This window comes from Pipistrellus hanaki, assembly GCF_964339955.1.
Source record: "Pipistrellus hanaki genome assembly, chromosome: 5".
In the NCBI taxonomy this organism is placed as follows: domain Eukaryota; kingdom Metazoa; phylum Chordata; class Mammalia; order Chiroptera; family Vespertilionidae; genus Pipistrellus; species Pipistrellus hanaki.
The window spans coordinates 34,007,874-34,028,654 of NC_140507.1; the positions used below are offsets into that span (position 1 = coordinate 34,007,874).

Sequence of the window (20,781 nt, forward strand, 5' to 3'; positions counted from 1 at the left end):
ATCATCTGTTTCCTCTTTCTCTAGTCTCATGGGTATATTTTCTTTTAAAACACATCGTTTGCACACAGTAAAATGTCCAGATCTTAAACTACAGCTTGATAAAATTAATTTTTTTTATTGTCAATCCTCACCAGAGGATATTTTTTTCGTTGTTTTACAGAGAGAGTGGGAAGGAGTGGGGATGAGGAGGGAGGGAGGGAGGGAGGGAGGGAGAGAGAGAGAGAGAGAGAAACATCAACTGGTTGCCTCCTGTACACAGCAGCTTCACCAGGGGTGGGAGCAAACCTGAAACCCAGGTATGTGCCTTTGACTGGGAGTCAAACCCAAGACCCTAACCATAGAGCAATGCCAGCCAGAGCGCCTGATACAGTTTTACCTATGTGTACCCCGAAACCAAGGTGCAGAATGCTCCCCACCCCGGAAAGTTCCCTCCTGTCCTCAGTCAGTAGTCCCGCAAAGAGCCTGTATTCTGACTTCTTTCACCATAGAAATTTTGCCTGTTTTTAAAGTTCATATAAATGGACTCGTGTGCAAATGATTTTAGAAATGTTTTCCTGATTCAAGTATTTTCCTACTTATAACAGAAAAATTTATAAAATGAGAAGAAACAAAACATTTCATAATATCACACTGCCAGAGATGTCCATTGCTAATATTCTTCCTAGACTTCGTTGTATATAAAACTTCACTTTTTACAGAAATGGAATAATACTGAAAATACTGTATTATCTCTATTTGACACATTTCTTATATCTTTTTAATGACTATGCAGGATTTCACTGAATGGATGTACCATAAAATGATAAAAATCCTCTTGTGACATCTAGGTTATTAAACTTTTTTTTATTTTTTTCCTGTTCAGTTTATTGTCCTACTTGCTTAAGTAAATTTTTTAAAATATATTTTATTGATTTTTTATAGAGAGGAAGGGAGAGGGATAGAGAGCTAGAAACATCGATGAGAAACATCGACCACCTTCCTCTTGCACACCCCTACCGGGGATGTGCCCGCAACCAATGTACATGCCCTTGACTGGAATCGAACCTGGGACCTTTCAGTCTGCAGACCGACGCTCTACTACTGAGCCAAACCAGTTTCGGCTAAACTTTTATTTTTTGCCTTTCTAAATAGCAGGCACATCTTGCAGTTAAATGTGCATGTCCATGCTATTTTTCCAGGGAGGAAAAAAAAAATCCTAGATGTGAGGTTATTGAGTCAAAATAAGAATGGGAATATTTTCTTTTTTTTTTTTTTAATAATTAAAAAAAATTTTTAATTGATTTTTTACAGAGAGGAAGAAAGGAGAGGGATAGAGAGAAACATCGATGAGAGAGAATCATTGATCAGCTGCCTCTTGCACACCTCCCACTGGGGATGTGCCTGCAACCCAGGCACATGCCCTTGACCGGAATCGAACCCGGGTCCTTTCAGTCCGCAGGCCGACGCTCTATCCACTGAGCCAAACCGGTTTCGGCAGGAATATTTCCTTTTTAAACCAGCGGTCGCTGACTGTGAAATATATATATTAATTTAATTAATTTCAGATAAGAAATCTGAAGAGATAGAAACATCAACTAGAGAGAATCAATGATTGGCTGCCTTCTGCCTTCAGCTTGATCCCCTACTGGGGATCAAGCTGGCAACCCAGGCATGTGCCCTTGACCAGAATCGAACCCAAGACCCTTCAGTGCACAGACATTCTATCCACTGAGCCAAACCAGCCAGGGCTTTGTTTGTTTTGAGAGAGAGAAACATTGATCAGCTGCCTCCTGCACGCACCCAACCAGGGATCAAACCTGCAGCCTGGGCATGTGCCCTGAGGAGGAATGGAGCCAGTGACCATGGGTTGCACAGCACCATGTTCGGCCCACTGAAGCACATGGGCCAGGATAGAAATTTTTCATTTTTTAAATACTTGTTTTGTTTCCAGATTGTGGCACAGAAAAATTATACATCTGCCAACAATGCTCAGCCTCCTATCTGTGTCACTAAAATCTTCAACAACTACGGTCCCCTTTTCAATTGCTTGGATGGCTTCATCTTCCATGTTTGGCGTCTCTCCCTTACAAAACCCTAACCTTGCTGTTTGCACAGGTCACCGCCGTCCCCTTCCCTGACAAAGCAGTTTGCACAACCAGCTTCCGCTTTCTTGTTAATGTCATTTCCCCTGAGCATCTCTCACAGTCACCTGTGACCTAATTACCACTGTCCTTGGCCTCTTCCAAGACCTTTCTAGTAGTTCCCCAGCTGGTGTCGGACACAGAGTAAGGGTCCCCGTTTCTTTTCCCACAGGTCGAGGGGCAGAGTATGTGAACTGACCTTTCCTCCTGAGGCCACCGGGGCGCTTTCAGCAAGGGAGACCCACCAGCTGTGGGTTTCTGGAAGCTGGTTCTGTTCCTGTGGAGAGACTGGGTGGGAGGGGCAAGGCTAAGTGGACCTGATGGATGGAGCGTTGGATGAGGAGTCCCCTGGGACGGAGAGGAGCGAGGGGTGGGCATGAGCACTGTTTATAAGGCACAGTGACCAGGAGTGGGAGGCTGATGAGGTATGCACGGGGAAGGAAGGAACTGGATGATGCCCAGGTTTCAAACCACTGGAGTTAGGAACAGATTCCGTCCCTGGTGGCCTTGCTAGGTGCTGTTTCAGTGGAGCACCGTGTCAGAAGGCACAGGTAGTAATCGGGAGGGGAAGTGGAAAGAGTGAATGCAGGCAGCTCTCACAAAGTCTGCCGGTGAGAGGTCAGGGGCACAGAGGACAAGCCGGCGGTCAGGAGTCAGGTCCCATTTGTTGTAAGGCAGGAGAAGCGTCATTATGTTTAAATGCTAAAAGCAATGCCATTTTAGAGAAAGAGGCTGAAGATACACAAAGCACGATGTCCCTGGGGTAGGAGGTGCAGGCCTTAGGAGGAAGGATGGGAGCAGAAGCAGGTGCATTTGTAGGTTTGAAGAAGGAAGTTGAGGGCGTCCCCATATGATGATGGCCTCTTTGTCAGGTTCTGGAAAGGTGACGGGGTCAGAGGCCTAAGAAGACTGAGGAAGATCTAAAACAGCTGTTTCAGAGGGCAGGAGAGACTGCAAGAGGCCTTAGGTTTTCTGGGCAAATTGAGGGCCCAGGTGAAATTAGACCAGAAACATGGCGGGAGTGGGCACCTCACTTGCCAGCCGCTTGTCACCAGCCTCATTTCTTTCTGAAAACAGAGGGCATTCAGAGTTCTCAGTGCCTCCTTTGTCCAGCTCCCCAGCCCGGAAGCCCGGGGCCTCAGCTCTGGGGCCCCTGGGCACTTCACAGCTTCATTCTCCTCTGTTCCCCACATGGGCACACTCAGCCACACAGACCTCCTGATTGTTCCAGAGACATCATGTACTTCCCCACTTAACGCAAGGCTGAGACGGCTGACACTCAAATAAACAGTTTAAAGCCGCGGCCGCCAACCTTTCGGACTGCTCGGACCACCGGTCGGCGACCGCTGGTTTAAAGGGATGTGCTGTCAGCTTTTCAAACTCCTCTGGTGGCCAGAGAGACAAGTACCTACCCGGACAGCATGATTCTGGTCTTCCAGAATTACATAAGAAGACTCTGGCTTCCTTATAACCCAGGTGCCAGCGAGTCGAGTCGATATAATCACTACTGGTATACCTACACCCATGAGGACACCTAGAATGTGCACACACCTGACGTTCTCACACAGATCTTACCTCGGTGCTCTTGTCAGAGGGCTTTCGTTGGCAAGCAACTAACAGGAAACCCACTCTGCTAATTTAAAGGGAAAACTGTGTCGCCCTAGCTGTCTGGCCTGCAGACTGACGGGTCCCAGGTTTGATTCCGGTCAAGGGCACATACCTTGATTGCAGGCTTGATCCCTGGCTCTAGTCGGGGTGCACGTGGGAGGCAACCAATTGATGTTCATAAGTTACCACTGAGCCAGCTGGGCAGACTCATCAGAAGGTACCCTCATGAAGAACAATCTTCTCTGACCAGCCCATTCCCACCCCTCTCCCCTCCCCTCCCACCCACTCGCAGACTGACACCCGCCCCCACTCCCCACCAAAAGAACACAGGCGGCCAAAGGCAGCTTGGGCAGTACTTGGTATACATCATACATTTATTAGTGAATATCCCTCTGAAATCAGCAACAATATTAAAAAAAATAATGATTGCACTACTTGGTCAAGCAGAACTAGCAACTTTCATTTTAAAAAAAGTACAAATCTGTTAAAAATTTCAATCAGTATACACATATATATAATACAACATACTAGTTATGTTAAATGCTACAAACCAATGTGAATCCAATGGAATGGAAAAAACCACACATTTAAGCTTTAAGAACCATTTTTTTTTCTCTATATATTAGCATTTTCTCAAATACATACATGGGGAAAATGAGGTAACTGTAAAATGTGCAAGGAACAGGCCCCCCAAATTACATATATTTATGTGTGTGTGTATATATATGTATATTGTAGTTACATACACATATATATAAAACCCTTCTAACACAGAACACAGGTGCTGGGCCCAGCCAGGCTGGGGGTGCTGCCCACTGCCATGCCTAGGCCAGAAGTTGGTAAATAAGAGTAAACATGAACAAGCCCCCACCACAGGAAATCATTGGTAACATGGCATCTAGAGCAAGGTCAGCAAATCACAAACATCCTAAATAATTGTTTTATAAATCTTCTCTTAAGTGATTTTTTTTTTTAAAACGTCGTTTCTCCTCCCACCCCCGTCCACAGCTGCTCGCTGGAACCACCGTGGCAGCCTCTGCCACGAGAGCCTGCTCTGCCGGCCCAGGACCCCGAGGGTGTGAAAACCTCTTTGTGGAGCGGGGAAGGGAGGGGCTGGAAGAGGATGGCTGTCTGTGTAAAATACGAGGGGTTTGGACGCTGCTATAAATATAGAAACATCACCTGGCATTATGTACAGTAAGACTTTGGGTTCTCCAGGGGGTGGGGCCAGGCTGACGGGGCCCCAGGGCGGCCGGGGGGCGGGAGCCAGGGCCGCTGCCGGAGAACGAGGGTGGTTGGAGCATCCCTGAGGCAGCAGGCGCCAGGGGCTGCCTGCTAGGATGTGCCGGCCCCACACGCAGTTCGTTCTGGGCAGCAACCTCAGCTGGGGGGTGGGACGGGGAAGGGGCCAGGAGGGAGGGGGAGGGAAGCTCAGCCAGACCCTGCGGGGGCCTCCTCCAGGCCTCGGAGGGCAGGCTCAGGGTGGGAGGGGGCCCTGGAGGAGAGGCCCACGCCCTCCCTGGTCCCAGTCCTCCTGGGGCTTCCTCGGAGGAGCCTGGCCCAGGCGGTGGGAGTCGGGCGCTGGCTGGAGGGAGGAATGCCCTGAAAAGCAGTAGGCTCTGGGGACGTGTGCAGTACAGTGCATGGCAGTTATCAGCTGAGCACAGACCCCTAACTCCGCTTGGGGCCGCCGGCCGCCGGGCCCAGCCCCAGCCGCCCGCATGCATGTGGACCAGGCGGCACCACTGGACGGTTCCCTGCCCCCTGGGCACTCAGTCCAGGTTGGTCCCTAATACCCACCCCCATTTAACCAAAAGAAAACAAATTGTCTAAAAATCCACACCCCAAAATCCTACACGCGATTTTGGGCCAAATGAATAAAGAAAGACTGCTACTCTTCACGTTCATGCAGGATGACAGCGAGGGGAAGTCGGGCATGGGTCTGGACCCCGTCACTGCCAGGGAGCGGTGGCGGCCAGGACCTGCGTCCCTCTCCCTGGCACAGCCCAGGCCCTCAGGATATGTGCTGCCCAGGCGCAGGGCCTGTGCCCCCGCACAGGAGGCTGGCTGGCTCTGAGGCCCTCTGGCCTGGGCGTGTGGCTGGAATGTTGTGCCTGGCGGGAGGGTCCTCGGGGAGCCAGACCCGCCCCTTTCAGCAGGCTGCGTGGGGCTGGCTGCCTGAGTCCGACTGGGGTCAGACCCACGCCTGGGTTTCAGGAAATGGCCGTATGCCACTGTCCATGGCTGTCAGAGCCGCCTGGGAAGAGGGCACGCTATTTCAGTGCAAGAGACCAAGAGTCCCAGGACTGTGACCCCTTTGCCCATCGGGGCCAAGGATCTCCACCGGCCACAATGGGGGGAAGACCCCGGGGTCCCATGCTGATGGAGCCGAGGGCCAGCGGGAGGGAGGCCGATTGGGGCACCCAGGCAGCTCCGTGGTGGGCGGACTGGCAGGCAGACTGGGGATGGAGTCTTTGGAGCTTGGCAAACGCAGGGGCTTATTGCAGGGGCTGCTCGTGGGCCTGACCCTGGCACCAGCGCTGGATGTACAGGTGGGAACAGTGGGACAGGCCGGGCCCTCCCTCCCCTCCTCCCTGAATCCTCCCCTCCCCCCTGAGTTTCCAGAGCTTCGGGCAGGGTCCTCATGGGCAGCTGTGGGCCTCACTCGACTTCCCTGGGCACCTCGGAGGCGTCGGCCCGACAGATGGGACACGTCCGGTTGGCCTGAGCGGAGGGACGCTGGCGCTTCAGACCCACTCGCACCCGTCCCCGCCCCGCCCGTCCTGCTGCGTGCCCTGACTAGGCCAGCACGTCTGGGTGACGAGGAGGAGGAGGAGGAGGAGGAGGAGGAGGAGGAGGAGGAGGGGGAGGAGGGAGGCCCCCACGCCCAGCCTCCTCCCTCCCCACAGAGGAACCCGGGCCGCGTTACCTTCAGCCACTTGTCCACGCACTTGGTGTGGAACTCGTGGTTGCAGGGCAGGACTCGGAGCAGCTGCCGCGCCTCGAAGTCGCTGAAGCAGACGACACACCTGGGAGGAGGGCACAGGATGTCGCTGCCATGCCGGTGGCTGAGGGCGGGCTCGTGGCAGAGCACGGGCCCCATCCCCCCCAAAGGGTTCCCTGGCAGCCCAGCTGCGCCCCGAGGGCAGGGCCGGGCGCCGCACTCACAGCGTCTGCTCCGACTGATGGCTGTCGGGGTTGAAGCGGTAGGCGGGAAGCTGCTCGATGTCCGCCTTGGCGAGGCCTCGCGGCTTGGCGTCCCCCAGCCGCTCCGCCAGGCTCAGGAGGGCCTGCAGACGGGCAGGGGCGGGGTCAGCAGCGGCCTGGGCCGGAGGCCCCCAAGCCCCCACCTCCCAGGACAGGGCTCCACGGGACCTCATAGTTCTCCAGCTCCACGTCATCCACATCGAGATCCAGGCTGATGGTGGGCCCCACGGCTGTGGGCGACATTGGCAGCATTGAGCTAGGGGAGACAGGTGCAGGGGGCCAGGGTCAAGGTCAGCAGGCACTGGGGCCCCCGTGTTTGCCCCGGGATGTTGTAGGAGAGGAAAGCCCAGCTGGTGTGTGTGTGTGTGTGTGTGTGTGTGTGTGTGTGCGCGGTCCGCTGAGGGTGCAGAGAGCCTGAGAGGCCCCAGGCCCCCACAGCTGTGTTTGTCTAACCACAGGAGGCCCCCGGAGAGGAGCACCACGGCTCTGGGGCAGAGGTGCAGGTACTTACAGGAAGTAGGGCAGGAAGCTGGGATAATACGGCGGCGGGGGTGGTGGCGGCGGCGGCGGGGGCAGCGGCTGTTGCAGGCGGTATCTCTGGGTGCTCACTCTCCGTGGCATCATGTGGGAGTAGGGCTGTGGGAGGGCGACGGGTCACCAGTGTGCCTGGCTCCCACCGCCCCAGAGCCTGGGGGTGGGGGGTGGGGAGAGGTGGTAGGGAGGGGGTTGGGGGTGCCACTCACCACACCAAAGGACAGCTCTTGGTGCAGGGGGTCGTGGGGCAGGTAGTGCAGGGGCACGGTCGGGGACAGGGCTGGGCCTGGGGCGGAGGTGGAGTAGGTGAAGCTCCCCAGGGGGTACTGATCCCCCCGAAGGTCCACGTCATTGTCCAGCCGCTGCAGGGGCTAGAAGAGGCAGGTGGGTCAGCTGCGGTCAGTGACAGGGAAACCCCTGCCCCGTGCCGCCTCCCTCCAGCATCGGCCCCGTCGCCCAGACTCACCATCCGCGGGTGCTGCGTCTGCAGCGATATGAACTGGCCCAGAGGCGCCATGTGAGCGGGCTGGGGGTGTGGGGCGGGCGGCGGGGGGTGCAGGATGTAGTGGTCACTGGAGATGAGGTGGGGGTAGGCCTGATAGGGCACAGGGAGCTGCTGCATGGTGCACGCCTGGATCAACTGCCGAGAGAGGGGGCAGGAGCTGGGAAACGTGCTTCTGGGCCGGCCTGTGCTTGTGGCAAGGGCCGGGGGCCACCCCATACAGCGGCAGGTCCCCCCGAAGTCCTCTGGACCGACTGCCCGTCCCTGGCCCAGGCCACCCAGGCAGGACACTACACTCCGAAGGCCCCCGGTTACCACCCCCACACGGGCTCTGTCGAGAGGCCGGGTATAGCATCTGGGGGCTCCCACTGGCAGGCACTGGGGTGCAGGGTGGTGGTCTGGAGCCAGGGAGGCGCCCTGACAGCCTGCCTGGGTGTCCTCAGCTCGGTGGTCCCGCCACGGGCCTTTTGGTGGGGGTGAGGGTGGGGGTGGGGTGGGAGGTGGAGGCCCTCACTCACCGGGGGCGGGAGGCAGCAAAGTGGGTAGTGCTGCCCACTGAACATCACGGAGCATGCTGGGAGCTGTTGGGCACTGCAGCCGGGGATGTGCTGGCCTGAAGGCAAGGGGAAGCCTTGGGTCGTCACGGTGGTGACGGTGTAGGACAGAGGGACAGGCCCCTGGTGCACCTGTGGGTGGAGAGAAACGCAGGGGCTGAAGGGAGGAGGCCTGGCCGGAGGGTGCTGCCCCGGGTGAGACAGTCCTGCCGGGCCACTCCCCGCTCGCTAGCTGGGCCCACCCAGTGCAGACCCGGCCGCCCCGGCCCCCAGTCCAAAGGGCAGAGAGCCCGGGAGCCTGGAGGAGCGTCCAGCTCCACCCTCACCCGCGGTGTGGTCCCGGCCAGGCCCTCAATTACAGCCCATAAAGCAGGGCTAACGATGGCTCCCTCAACATGCAAGGGGTTAAGCAAGGGAAACCCGGGCTCCGGCACTCTGCCTCACAGACGGGCTCTCGGAGGCCGGGGCCGGACAGGGGTGTGCTGCCTACCTGCTCGTGGAGATCAACCATGAACGGGCTCTGCTGGGAGGCTGGGTGCAGCATTCGGGGGCTCCCGCCGGCAGGAGCCGAGGCTCGACGCTCCTCTACAAGGAGGTGTGACGGTCGGGGCGGAGGCTGCTGGGAGGGTAAGCGCTCATCCTGGGCAGGCAGGCGGCCCTCCCGGCCAGGGCTGCACCACAGAGAGGAGGCCCGGGTAGGACTGAGGGGGGCACTCATTCACAGAGCATGGCGAGGAGCCCAGGTCACTACCCGCGGGGGAAGGAGGAGAGCTCAGGGCCCGTGCCCCGCCACCCTTGGCCCCAGGCCCGGCCCACGCCGACGGCCCCAGCGTCGGGAGCTCCGGGGACTGCAGGACCGGGGGGGGGGGGGGGGGGGGGGGGGGGGGGGGGGGGTGTTTCCTTCCTACCTTCCCCGGAGCTGGGCTGGGGTGCTGCCGGGTCCCGCAGACAATCGCCGCTGACCCACAGGGGCGGAGGGCGGCCACCTAGTCACCGCCAGAGCCCATGGTCGCATCAGGGGTGGCAGAGGGGTGGGGAGGCTGGGCCCGGGCTCGCAACCCTAGGAGTCAAAAAGACAGAGAAACTGAGGCACAGAGAAATCCAGCCGCTTGTTTCATTTAGGGCCCGGGAGACTAAAATCAAACCTCTGCTGTCTGATTCTGGGGCCACCAATGCCCACCCCCACCCCTGTGCTCCCCACGCGCAGGGACTCTGGGGGGGGCGGGGGTCTAGCCCTCTTCCTGGCACTGGGGCTCAGAGCTGAGAGACGGGCCCGGCTTGGCTTGCAAGGATCCCAGGCCTCAATCTGCTCTGCAAAACGAGCTGGGCTCCCTCGGGGCTGCAGGAGTCTCAGCCTCCTGGGGCAGGTGGCTCCATAAGGCTCCTTAGCATAGGGCTCCCTCCCGTGGGGGGTCTATAGCGCTGGTCTCCGGGCGGCTCAGCTTCCTCCCTCCCATCTAGTTGGCTCAGGGGGGATTCCAACCAGGCGTGGGGCCCAGGTAAGAGGTTCTGACCCAGATCCTGCCCTCGGGGGCTCCCAGTCTGCCCCCAGGTGACACGGTCCTACCAGGCCACTCCCTTCCTTCTCCCGCTGGGATCTCTACCTACGCACAGACCTGGCCGTCCCTCTGTTTCTTTCCATAACCCGTTCCCACAGAGCCTACCCATGTGTGACTTCTTCAAAGAAGGTGTTATTTGCTCCATTTTACGGAAGAGGAAACTGAGGCTGAGAGAGGAAGGGACTTGCCCCAGTGTCAAAGGGGAGGTGGGCTGACCCCAACCCCTCACTGCACCCTGCCATCTGCGGGAGGGTCCAGCCCACGGGCACCCCAGGAGGGGCTGAGAGGCCAGCCACCGTGGTTGGCCAGGTAGGCCTGCAATGCAGCGCTGGGGGCCTCACACGGCCTCCAGGCGGGAGGTGGGGCTTGCTGAGAGAAGAAGAGGAAGCCAGGACCTAAGGGAGGAAGTTGTGCAGGAATGGGCGTGGCAGGTCTGCTCCTTCCCTGGGAACCAGGGGGTCCGGGTGGGGCAAGTTAGGGGGACCCCTCACTAACTCCAGAGGGCGGGGTGAGGCCCAGTTAGGGGGACCCCTCACTAACTCCAGAGGGCGGGGTGAGGCCCAGTTAGGGGGACCCCTCACTAACTCCAGAGGGCGGGATGAGGCCCCCGCAGGGAAAGCTTTGAAACCTGTCCGGTTCCTGCCACAGGAAGGTCCCCACCACCCCTTCTCCATCTGACAGAACTCCCTCCGAATCCGTGATGCCTCTCTGCTGACACTGCCAGGAAGCAGTGTACTGGTCCCCTCAGCACCTGTTCCTTCCGCAGTGGCAAAAACATTTCTTTTGAGAGGTCTTTGCAGCCCTGACTCTCCAAATGAACCTGCAAGAAAGGCCCTTCTCCAGCTGCCAGGACAGCGTCCCGCCAAGGCCACAGGCAGGACGAGGCTGGGATTCACCCTCCTGCTCCCGCCCGGCCTCGCGTGGAAATAATGCACACCGGGGACTCGGCCACACAGGGCCAAGGCCGGTCTGCAGTCGTGAAGTTAGTGCCAACAATCCAAAATTGGGAGGCTACATGTGATTCTGGCCTTTGGATGGTCAGGGCCAGAAAATCCGGCTCCACTGGTCCTTCGTTTATGCTTGGCCCCTTCTCTCTTGGAGCATGAGTCACCCAGAAACACTCACTCCCTCCTGCCCACTCAGGTGACTGGGTTTGTGATCCCTGGTGTGGGTCAAGCACACATCCTCACACATGGTACACATACACCGCCTCCCCGTTCCTGCTGACAGTCCAGCCTGGCCAGCAAAGGCCCAGAGAGCTTCGGGGGAACCTCCCAATAATGGGAACAGGCCCGGGGCCTCCTGGTCAGAGTCCGTACGGGGCTGGGGAACAAGGGCACCTAGCTTTTTTTTTTTTTTTACCAAATTCTCCAGCAGTTTCTCCAGCACAGGTAGGTTTGGGAACCTCTGCTCTGACTGACTGATAAAGAACATCAACAATAACTACAACACTCCCGTGTGCCATCTTGGTCAGTCCTTACTGCAGCCCTCAGAAGGAGGGGCAGTGAAGCTCAGAGGTGAGGTCCAAGGCCAGTCAGCTGGAGCTGTAAGGGCAATGGGACACGGCCCAGGCAATGGCCTCAACGGTTACTCTTTTTTATTTTTAAAAAAATGTATTTTATTAATTTTTTACAGAGAGGAAGAGAGGGACAGAGAGTTAGAAACACCGATGAGAGAGAATCATGGATCAGCTGCCTCTTGCACACCCCCTACTGGGGATGTGCCCACAACCAAGGTACATGCCCTTGACCGGAATCGAACCTGGGACCTTTCAGTCCGCAGGCCGATGCTCTATCCACTGAGCCAAACCGGTTTCGGCTCAACGGTTACTCTTGTGGGAGGCTGTTTGCTGAAGTCTGGGCAGCATCAAGGCTCAGGGGTGTGGACCCCACAGAGGCCCAGGCCCATGCGAATCTGTTCTGTGGCCAGCCCCTCAGACACCCACTTCTCAGGAAAGGGAAGTAGCAATGAGCCGAGAACCCAGAACAGCAGACAGAAGGGGCTCTAACTGCGGACACATGACACCCTGACTTCCGGCCGGGGTCGTGAGCATATCACTTCCCCTCTCCGAACCTCAGCTTCATCTGTGAAGTGGGTACAGCTTAATGACCTCCTCCCGTGGACTGGCAGGTGCTGCTCACAGGCCCTTGTAAGAGTGGTTTGTAAAGCTTAGGTGTGAACTATCTCTCTCTCTCTCTCTCTCTCTCTCTCTCTCTCTCTCTCTTTCTCTCTATCCGCCCAAGTGACCATTACCACCAGTCGCTATGACACACACTGACCACCAGGGGGCAGATGCTCAATGCAGAAGCTACCCCCTGGTGGTCAGTGCACTCCCATAGTGGGAGCCGCTGCTCAGTGGGCTTACTGAGTGGCGGGATGAGCATTAGCAGCGAGGCACCCGGCCCCAGCTCAGGACTCCTCCCCCGCAGCCTACCGATTTGTGCACTACTGCACACCACTACATCCCTCGGGGGGATGTCAGACTGCCTGCGCGGCTCAGCAGTCCAACATCCTCTGAGGGGTCCCAGATTGCGAGAGGGCACAGGCCAGGCTGAGGGACCCCACCAGTGCACGAATCCATGCACTGGGCCTCTAGTTAGACAATAAGAGGCTGACCTCCACTCCACCCTCCAAGCAGAAATCAGGGGCCACTTCAAGCTCTGCAGGTGGTAGCTGGGAAGTATGCCTCCTTAGGGAATACCCCTGCTGACAACCGAGGGGCCCCTGATTCCCAAAGTCCTACCAGGAACCGAGGCAGCAAAGAGGGGACACACCCACTTCACAACTGAAGAAACAGACCCAAAGAAAGGAAGTAACTTGCTCTAAGCTAAAAAGCCAGAAAGAGACAAATTTGGTCACAGTTGAGCTCCTGGGCCCAGATTCCTCCAACCCCTGACTCAGTAGCATCAGTAATCCTAAAACCCGCCTAACTCCAACGCTCTATTCCAGGCCCTACAGATCAGGAGAGCTTTCTTGAAGGGGCCTGTGACTTGCCCGAAAGAGAAGCGAGAGAGCTAGCAACTTGCTCAAGGTCAGCAGCAAGGGTGGCCACCCAAAGTGCTCTGCCTTTCCACACTCCTCTGTGATGTCCTCTCAGGGAGATCTGTGCAAATGGATCTGGAGGGCCCCCTCCCTGCACGCCATCTTGCCTGGAACCAGGTGCCCCACCTTGCACCCATGCCCACCCCCTACTTCCCATGCCCCAGCAGCTACCCCCATCTGGGTCTAGGGAGTCCCTTCTAGGTCCAGTCACTGGGGTCCAGCTGCTGTTTTGCAGATTAAACAAAGTGGGCCTGAAAACATGAGTTAACTAAGCGAGATGAGAAGCCCCCCTCCTTTCTCTCCCTCACCCCCAAAACAGGCAGGCCAGGAAAGCCAGACTTGGAACCAGGAGTCAGTCCTTGCTGGGCCAGCCCGGACTCCTAGGGTGACCTTGCTCAAGGAAATCTCTTCGCTTCTGTGAGTCTCAGTGGCCACAACTGTGAAACGGGGATGGCAATCTCTCCTCCCCAGCGTGCCCAAATGAAGCCGGAGGCCACCAGAGGCAAGAATGTAGGTGGTCACAGCAGCGGGGTAGGACACCAGTGTCCCTGAGGGGCAGGCCCCTCCTCTACATGGACCAGGTACGCGCTGCGGGACGAGGGGACTCTTCCCAGGAAAGGGATGTCAAGGTGTGGACAGGAGAGGAGACTCCCTCGCCCCCATCTCAGTCCTTTGTGCCGCGCTCGGAGGAACAAGGGGGGGCGGGAGGCCAGACTGCGGCGCCTGAGCGGGAGCGCTGTGACTTTAAGAGTCGAGGATCCCGGACCATGTGCTCCGCGTGAGACAAAAGCAACAACAAAGGAAGTGGCGGTGCGGCAGGGGGAGGGGGCGGCTCCTTCCTCTCCAACCGCAGCGCTCAGGCTCCGGAGCGGGGAGCCTCGTCCTGGCATTGGGGCTCCCTGGGAGGGGGTGTCTCTGATCTGAGAGGTCTCGCCGCCCCGCTCCGGACCGCCCGCGATTAACCCCTGCGGAGCCAGCGGTCTCACCGCCCCCGGTCGTCCCGAGGGAGGGGGCAGCGGTGTCCGGGGACGCGGAAACTCACCTTCAGCCTCCTGGACACACGTTGATTCCTTTGTTCCCGATCTGGGGCGGCCGAGCTGGGCCAGGGAGGGAGCGGTGATGGGGTGGGGTGGGGGGGGGGGTCTGCCCGGACCCTTTAAGAGCCCCCGCCCTGCGGAACAATGTGCTCCCCTCCCCACCCCCGGGGCCCGGAGCAGTCCGGCTCCTTCCGGGGCCTCTCGCTTTGTTGTCCGTCCGCTGGCGTCCGCCTCGCGAGGCCCACGCGCGCCCAGCCTCCCTCAGCCCAGGCCCTCCGGCGGCGGGAGGCGGCGCAGGACGCGGGCAGGTCTGCGCAGCTGCCCGGGCGGCGGCTGGCCCTTTAAGAACTGGCCGCGGCGCCGGCGGAATGTAACAAACCCCGCATTTGATTCACAACATTCGGAGCGGCGGCGGGGGCGCGCGCGGCGGGCGGGGGCCTCGCGGGGGCGCGCCGGGAGGCGGGTCCGAGCGAACAGTAGCCGGCCGCGGCCTGAGGCGGCCCCGCCCCGGGCTGCGAGCTCCGCCCCGCCGGGGCCCGAGAGGCCGTCACTCGCCGCGGCCAGACACGTGACCAGTGGCCGCCATCTTGATAGATGAAAAGGAAAAAAAATACTCTTCTCGCGCTCACCTCCGCACTTAAAGGGACAGCAGCTGTCGCAGGCAAGGGGCGGGGCCGCCTGGCTAAAGAGCAGCAGACACTCCGGGATGGGCAAGGCCAATCAGCTGTAATTGGAACTTGCTATGCGAACTCGAGAGCCAGCCACGCTCCTGAGGCTGGTTCCCGGTTTGGAAAAATGGGTCCCGCCGACAGAAGCACGGCCCAGACTTACTGTCATGACTCCCTCCTCGGAGACAGGGCGACATCTGGGGCACTGAGTTGTAATGGGGCCGATCTTCGACCAGGCTGAGGCGTCCTCTCGGGCCAGTCCAAGGGGTTAGGAAGGCCCTACAGTCCCGGGCCATCAACCTCCCCAGATATGACGTCACCCCTAAGAGCTACTGCGCTGCGATGACATCATGGTCTGGCTTCCCTGCATCTTTTAAAACTACGCGGCGGCTTTAAAAAGCTGGGGGGGGGGGGGCTGTATTTGCCTAACGGACCAATAGCCGGCAATCCATGTAAATAATTAGCGCCTGACGTGCAGGGTGATTGGTCTCGCACCCGCTGACGTCACAGACATTTTAACCGCCCCGCCCCCAGCGCGGTCAGGGAAAGGGGCGGGTAACAATTTTTTTTAAAAAATATATTTTATTGATGTTTCACAGAGAGGAAGAGAGGGATAGAGAGTTAGAAACATCGATGAGAGAGAATCATCGACCAGCTGCCTCTTGCAACCCCCTTACTGGGGATGTGCCCGCAACCAAAGTACATGCCCCTGACCGGAATCGAACCTGGGACCTCTCAGTCCGCAGACCGATGCTCTACCACTGAGCCAAACCGGTGCCGGCTGGGGTGGGTAACAATCTGAAGCTCCAGCGGCAGTCCTGGGCGCTCTAGTTGCTTCTTGCCTAGGGGCATTGGGAAACTAAGCCCCACAAAGTCTTCAGTTTTCGACTGCACTCCCAGAAGCTAGCTATGAGACAGAGGGATTACTACAACCTGCCCATTTTACAGATGGGTCAAGTGGGGTGTACTGACCCCAGGTCACACAGCCAGGGAAGTGTGGCTGAGCAGGTATTTGAAACCAAGCCAAAGCCAAGCTTTTCCCTTTGTTTGGATGCCTCCCCCAGGCAGACATACAAAGTGGAATATTACCTCCATATTGATTATTTAAGGGGGAAAAAATCAGTAAGACCCTTAATATCCAAGAGCTGGGAACAGGCCCAATAATGGTGTAGGAAAAAAAAGGAGGGGAAAAAAAGGTAAAAACCACAAAACAAAAAAAGAATGATGTATATAATCAATAACTGATTCCCCTGTATGATGCTCCACTGACATAGGGCTACCTCCAAAAAAGCCCTAAGAGATGCCAGGGCAAAATCATAGTGTGCGGTGGGCTGTGGGATGGGGGCAGAGTTAGGGGTGGTGCAATTCCCTATGCTTCCTTGGTATACTTCATAATCCTAAATTCAAAGATAAAAGTTGAAAGCAAGATGCTGAACAGAGTATAATAATATTTATATTTTAATATTAGATATATACAATATCTGCATAATATTTCTGGAAGGATGTATAGGAAATTGACAACTGTCCTCAGGGAGAACTGGAAGAGACCACTGGGTCAGGAAGATAGACTTACTTATTCTTTTGTACATGTGCTCTTTTACTTTTTAAAAGATTTTTTAAAAAATTGATTTTTTTAGAGAGGAAGGGAGAGGGAGAGAAACATTGATGTGAGAGCAAAACATCAATCAGCTACCCTCTGCACACCTCCTACTGGGGATTGAGACAGCAACTTGCCCCATGCACCGAAAGGTTGCATGGGATGTCACCCAATCAACTGAGTGACACTGGCCAAGGTTACATTTGCTCTTTTTTTTTTTTAAAAAAAAAAAACCTATTCAGTATAACCGACAGAAAAGTCTAAAGAAAATTACTGTTAAAGAATATGTTTTTAGACTTTTAAAGCCATAAAAACTTCTGATCTCTTAGAGTCAGAAACTCCCCTTTAGGAAAGGTATCCAATGGAAAAATCCAGAAGTTTGGGGAACAGACATGTTTTCTCGGTGTTGTTTAGCATGTGGATGCACAGCCAGCAAAAACAACGACTGAAGATGGTACTGTCTGCAGGTCTCTAGGCACAGGAGATCAAGTTCATGATGTATTACTACAGATGGTATTAAAAAGCCAAACTCCATCACAGTTAACAGAGTGCTCTGACTTCCTCAATACACAGCACAACTGTCATCACATTGTGCCAGGACAGCAGAAAGCTACCTCCTGGGGACTCCCCCTTCCCTCGCCCACACTGGGGTGTGAAGGTCCAAGGAAGGGGCTCTGGGTCTGACTTTCACCCCGTGTTTTCCCCAGGGCCACAGGCCAAGAACATGTTCCCCTGTAACTTGAAAAACTTTCCTGAGTTTATGCAGAATCACTCTGGAGCTGGTGGGGAAGAGGCTCAATTTTTCCAGATTTTCCAGAGAAGCCAGAAATCTGGATTCTTCTATGAAATCCCCTCTCAGCTTCACTGACACATCTTATGCTTTGGAACCCCATGGTGGGGATATGGTCATACACCTTTTGAATCCCTCATTCTCATTAACCCACCCCATTTACTTGCAGGCCAGTTCTGCTACTTTCGTCATACAGATGAAGAAGGTGGCTTAGGAAATAACTCCCCTTGCCACAGATCCCGGAAGTATGGCCCCCGGGGTTCTTTAAACCAGCGTTTTTCAACCGCTGTTCCGCGGCACACTGATGTTGCCTGGTGTGCCGTAGGTGCAGACAAGACAAGAATTTTATAATTTTTCACTATTTTGTTTACTTAATATTTCATAATAAAGTAATTATAAAATACTTTCTTTGTGTTTATTTGATTCCTATTCAAGAGAATTACTTTATATATAGTCAATATAGGCACAGAGTTAAATTTTTTAACATTTTCTAATGGTGGTGTGCCTCGTGATTTTTTTCATGAAACAAGTGTGCCTTTGCCCAAAAAAGGTTGAAAAACACTGCTTTAAACCATAGGTGGGGGTGGCTCACCCTTGCCCAGGCATCTGCCATGAGCTTCTATGGAGAAATTTGGGCTCAAGGGTCTCCTGCATAGTCTGGGCAAGTCCAGTTCTGGCCATTGGCTCACTGGTTTTTTCCAATGACCTAAGAGCTAGGCACCAGCATTCACTCCATTTTATAGGTGAGGAAACTCGGGGGAGACGGAATATGACTCACCTACCATCATACAACTATCAAGGGGTAAATCTGGGATCGCCTTCTAATCTCACTTTAAGTATGCTTCATGCCACTTAAATGCCAACACAGGGTTCCCAAGGGCTGTTTAATAAAAGCGCAGATGTCCTGGGCAGGAGAGACCTTGGAAGATCAGAGACTAGTGGGTGGCTCCAGATCACAGAGTGAGTATGTGGCAGAGGGATTCAAATCCTGATAGCTTCAAGTGCAAAACCCTGGGTGCTACATCCCATCCCCAAGCCGCCTCTGCAGATGGGAGGGATTCTACTTGGGCAGGAAGAAGGCAGGGTCATCTGTTCCTGCTCCACTGTCCTATCCAAGAGCCCGAATAGCTGGCTGCCACCACCGCCCCCCTCCCTCAGAGTCAGGAAGTACCCCACTCCTTTCTCCTAAGGACCCTCAAACCCTCCAAAGAGGCAGGCATAGTAGTCTTCTAGGCAGAACAGAGAGATTAAGGAACCATCCAGGGACACACAGCACAGTCTGGTAGAGCCAGCTCAGGGCAGGTCTGAATACACCTCACATCTGAACCCAAACTTTGACTCACCTAAAAAAGAAGCACCTTTGTGCAGATGGGGGGAGGGTGGGGTGTCTGTAAAAGTGTCGCCAGGTTTGGGGCTCGAGTCTGCAGCACTCTTGCCCCACCTTTGAAACCGTGGGTCACTTACTTGGCCTCACAGTCTCTCACTTGTAAAATCAGAACATCGGTAACACTTCGTATGTGCCAATAGTGTTGTTCAGAGGATTCTGAGGAGGCATTAAACCCAGAACCTCTGAAGCCAGCCTGTGTGGGCTTGGACCCTAAGCGTTGCTTATTAGCTCTATGACCTTGAGGAAGTCACCACCTCTACGAGGCTCAGTTTGACGAGGCGTAAAATGGGGCGGGAGTACACACCTTAGGGCCATTAGCGGCTCTCTCTCATTGTGTGCATCCCTGACTTTCTAGGTCTGGGTCTGCGCTTGGGTGTGGGAGCTTTGTGGGTGCGATGCTGGGAGGGGCTCTCCTTTCTGACTTCCTCTGCCCTGAAGCTCTCACCACTGGAAACCCCAGGGTCTGCAGAGGCGGGAGCAGGTGCCATCACCACATCAACCAGAGATGAAAACCGGGGACTACAGGACTGCGGCGCACAGCAGATCCAGGGAGACTGAATCCAACCAAATTTCCGCCACCCCCCTCCTAACCACACGGCCTTCCCAACCTCCAGCATCAGCTCGACGTGGGCTTAGTGGCCCTCGGGCAACGGAAGCCGTGTGACCTTGGACAAAGACCCTCTCTGGACCCTCCCCCCTCCCCCCGACATCATGAAAGCAGTAACGACGGCACTGGGGTGCAGGGATCTGTTCCCCAGACTCGCGGCCACTCCAGGTCAGGTCCCAGGAAGCTCTGGCTCCCCAGGGGTTGGCACAAGGAGCGCTAGTAAAAGGGAACGGAAGCGACAAGGCTAAGGATTGCAGACTCCTGGGCCCTAGAAGAAGGTTGGGACCAGCCGGGGCATGCGCAGGGCGCAGGGCACGCTGGGACTTGTAGTTCCCAGGGGCACCCTTGACCCTAGCAGGCGGGTCGCTGAGCGAGCGGCTCTGGCTTAGGGTCCCGGGACAGGGAGCTTGGGCCCTGCGGATGCAGGCAGAGGCCTCGCTGGAAGTCCTTGCACTACTCTGCCAGCCCGATGCCGCCCCCTATCGCTCCGTCCTCCTCGCTGTCCCTGCGGCTGAGGCTCAGGGTCCAGGCTGGGTGTTACCTGGGGCCAAGGCGGGGCTCCACCCCCACCGGGCGGCCGGCGGCGCGTCGCTCCAGCTGCAGCCCGGGGTCCCGGTCCGGCTGCGGCACGAGCGCCGCCGCCGCGGCCCCCCCTGCGGCCCCGCGCGGTGGAACTACCCGCGGGCTTCACCACTGGGCGCGCGCGCGCGCACGCGCGGGGCCCACGCCGCTGCGCAGTCCTCACCCCGCTCCCGCGCGCCTATGGAGCCACCTGGTTCACACCCAGCGCGGGAGCGGGAGGCGGAAGGGGGCGGGGCGGGCAGGCCACGCCCACTCGGTGCGGGGCGGCGGGGCCCGGCAGAAGGGAGGAGTCCGGGGTCTGGCGTTCCAGCTCTCCGCTACTGTCCGCCACCTCGGACTAGTGACTGACGTGACGCTTCGTCTGTAAAGTTAATATGACTCCGCAGCCGCTCAAAGAGCCTTTTTTTTTTTTTAAATATGTATTGTATTTTATTGATTTTTTTACAGAGAGAAAGGGAGAGGGATAGTTGGAAACATCAATGAGAGAGAAACAGCCTCCGGCACGCCCCCTACTGGGGTTGTGCCCGCAACCAATGTACATGCCCTTGACCAGAATCGAACCTGGGACCTTTCAGTCTGCAGGCGGATGCTCTATCCTCTGAGCCAAACCGGTTTTGGCTCAAAAAGCCTTTGCTTCTCTGAGAGGTTGTCCCTCTCTCCCAGCCTCGGATGGGGCAGTAGCGATCCGTATATAAAGAGCACTCTGGAGTAGGCAGATCTCAGGTCTCCCGTTTGGGCCTTTTTTTTTTTTACCCTCAGTTTCCTCATATGCGAAATGGGAGCAATAATACCACCTTGAGAAAGCTGGGACACTCCAGTGACAAGAGGAAGCCTATGCCCATCACTAGGCCAGCCTGGATCAGAGGATGGGTGGACACCTGCTCAGGCCCGCCCCCGCGGGCATCATGGATGCCCCGCAAGAACTACAACTTCCAGCGTGCCCCATTCTGGCCCTGAACACCTCCCCTCCCACAGGGTGTCCCTTGA

General features: G+C 56.5%; 1 protein-coding gene across 5 annotated transcripts; it reads right to left on the minus strand.

The window, feature by feature from the left end:
* Window positions 1–4,073: 4,073 nt before the first annotated feature.
* On the minus strand, window positions 4,074–19,988 carry RNF44 (ring finger protein 44). 5 transcript variants are annotated; one of them, XM_084886670.1, is made up of 11 exons: window positions 19,754–19,988; window positions 9,434–9,585; window positions 9,016–9,196; window positions 8,490–8,657; window positions 7,936–8,109; window positions 7,679–7,840; window positions 7,447–7,571; window positions 7,104–7,191; window positions 6,897–7,018; window positions 6,658–6,757; window positions 4,074–6,452 (listed from the first exon to the last, which is right to left on the minus strand). In XM_084886670.1, exons 2-11 carry the CDS (start codon window positions 9,538–9,540, stop codon window positions 6,390–6,392), a joined length of 1,290 nt encoding a protein of 429 aa, XP_084742796.1. In that variant the 5' UTR covers window positions 9,541–9,585; window positions 19,754–19,988; the 3' UTR covers window positions 4,074–6,389. The 5 variants fall into 5 exon arrangements, with proteins under 5 accessions (XP_084742796.1, XP_084742794.1, XP_084742793.1 ...); XM_084886668.1 differs by lacking the exon at window positions 19,754–19,988 and adding an exon at window positions 14,995–15,371 and having other exon boundaries at window positions 7,679–7,831; XM_084886667.1 differs by lacking the exon at window positions 19,754–19,988 and adding an exon at window positions 14,995–15,369.
* Between the last annotated feature and the right edge of the window lie 793 nt (window positions 19,989–20,781).

Excerpts from the sequence above, each read along its gene's own strand:
- RNF44 (XM_084886667.1), bottom strand. Across the intron at positions 8,110-8,489 it reads TTTGCTGCCTCCCGCCCCCG|TTGATCCAGGCGTGCACCAT; the intron begins GTGAGTGAGGGC and ends CTCTCTCGGCAG. Across the intron at positions 6,453-6,657 it reads GCGTGGACAAGTGGCTGAAG|GCCAACCGGACGTGTCCCAT; the intron begins GTAACGCGGCCC and ends CCCTCCGCTCAG.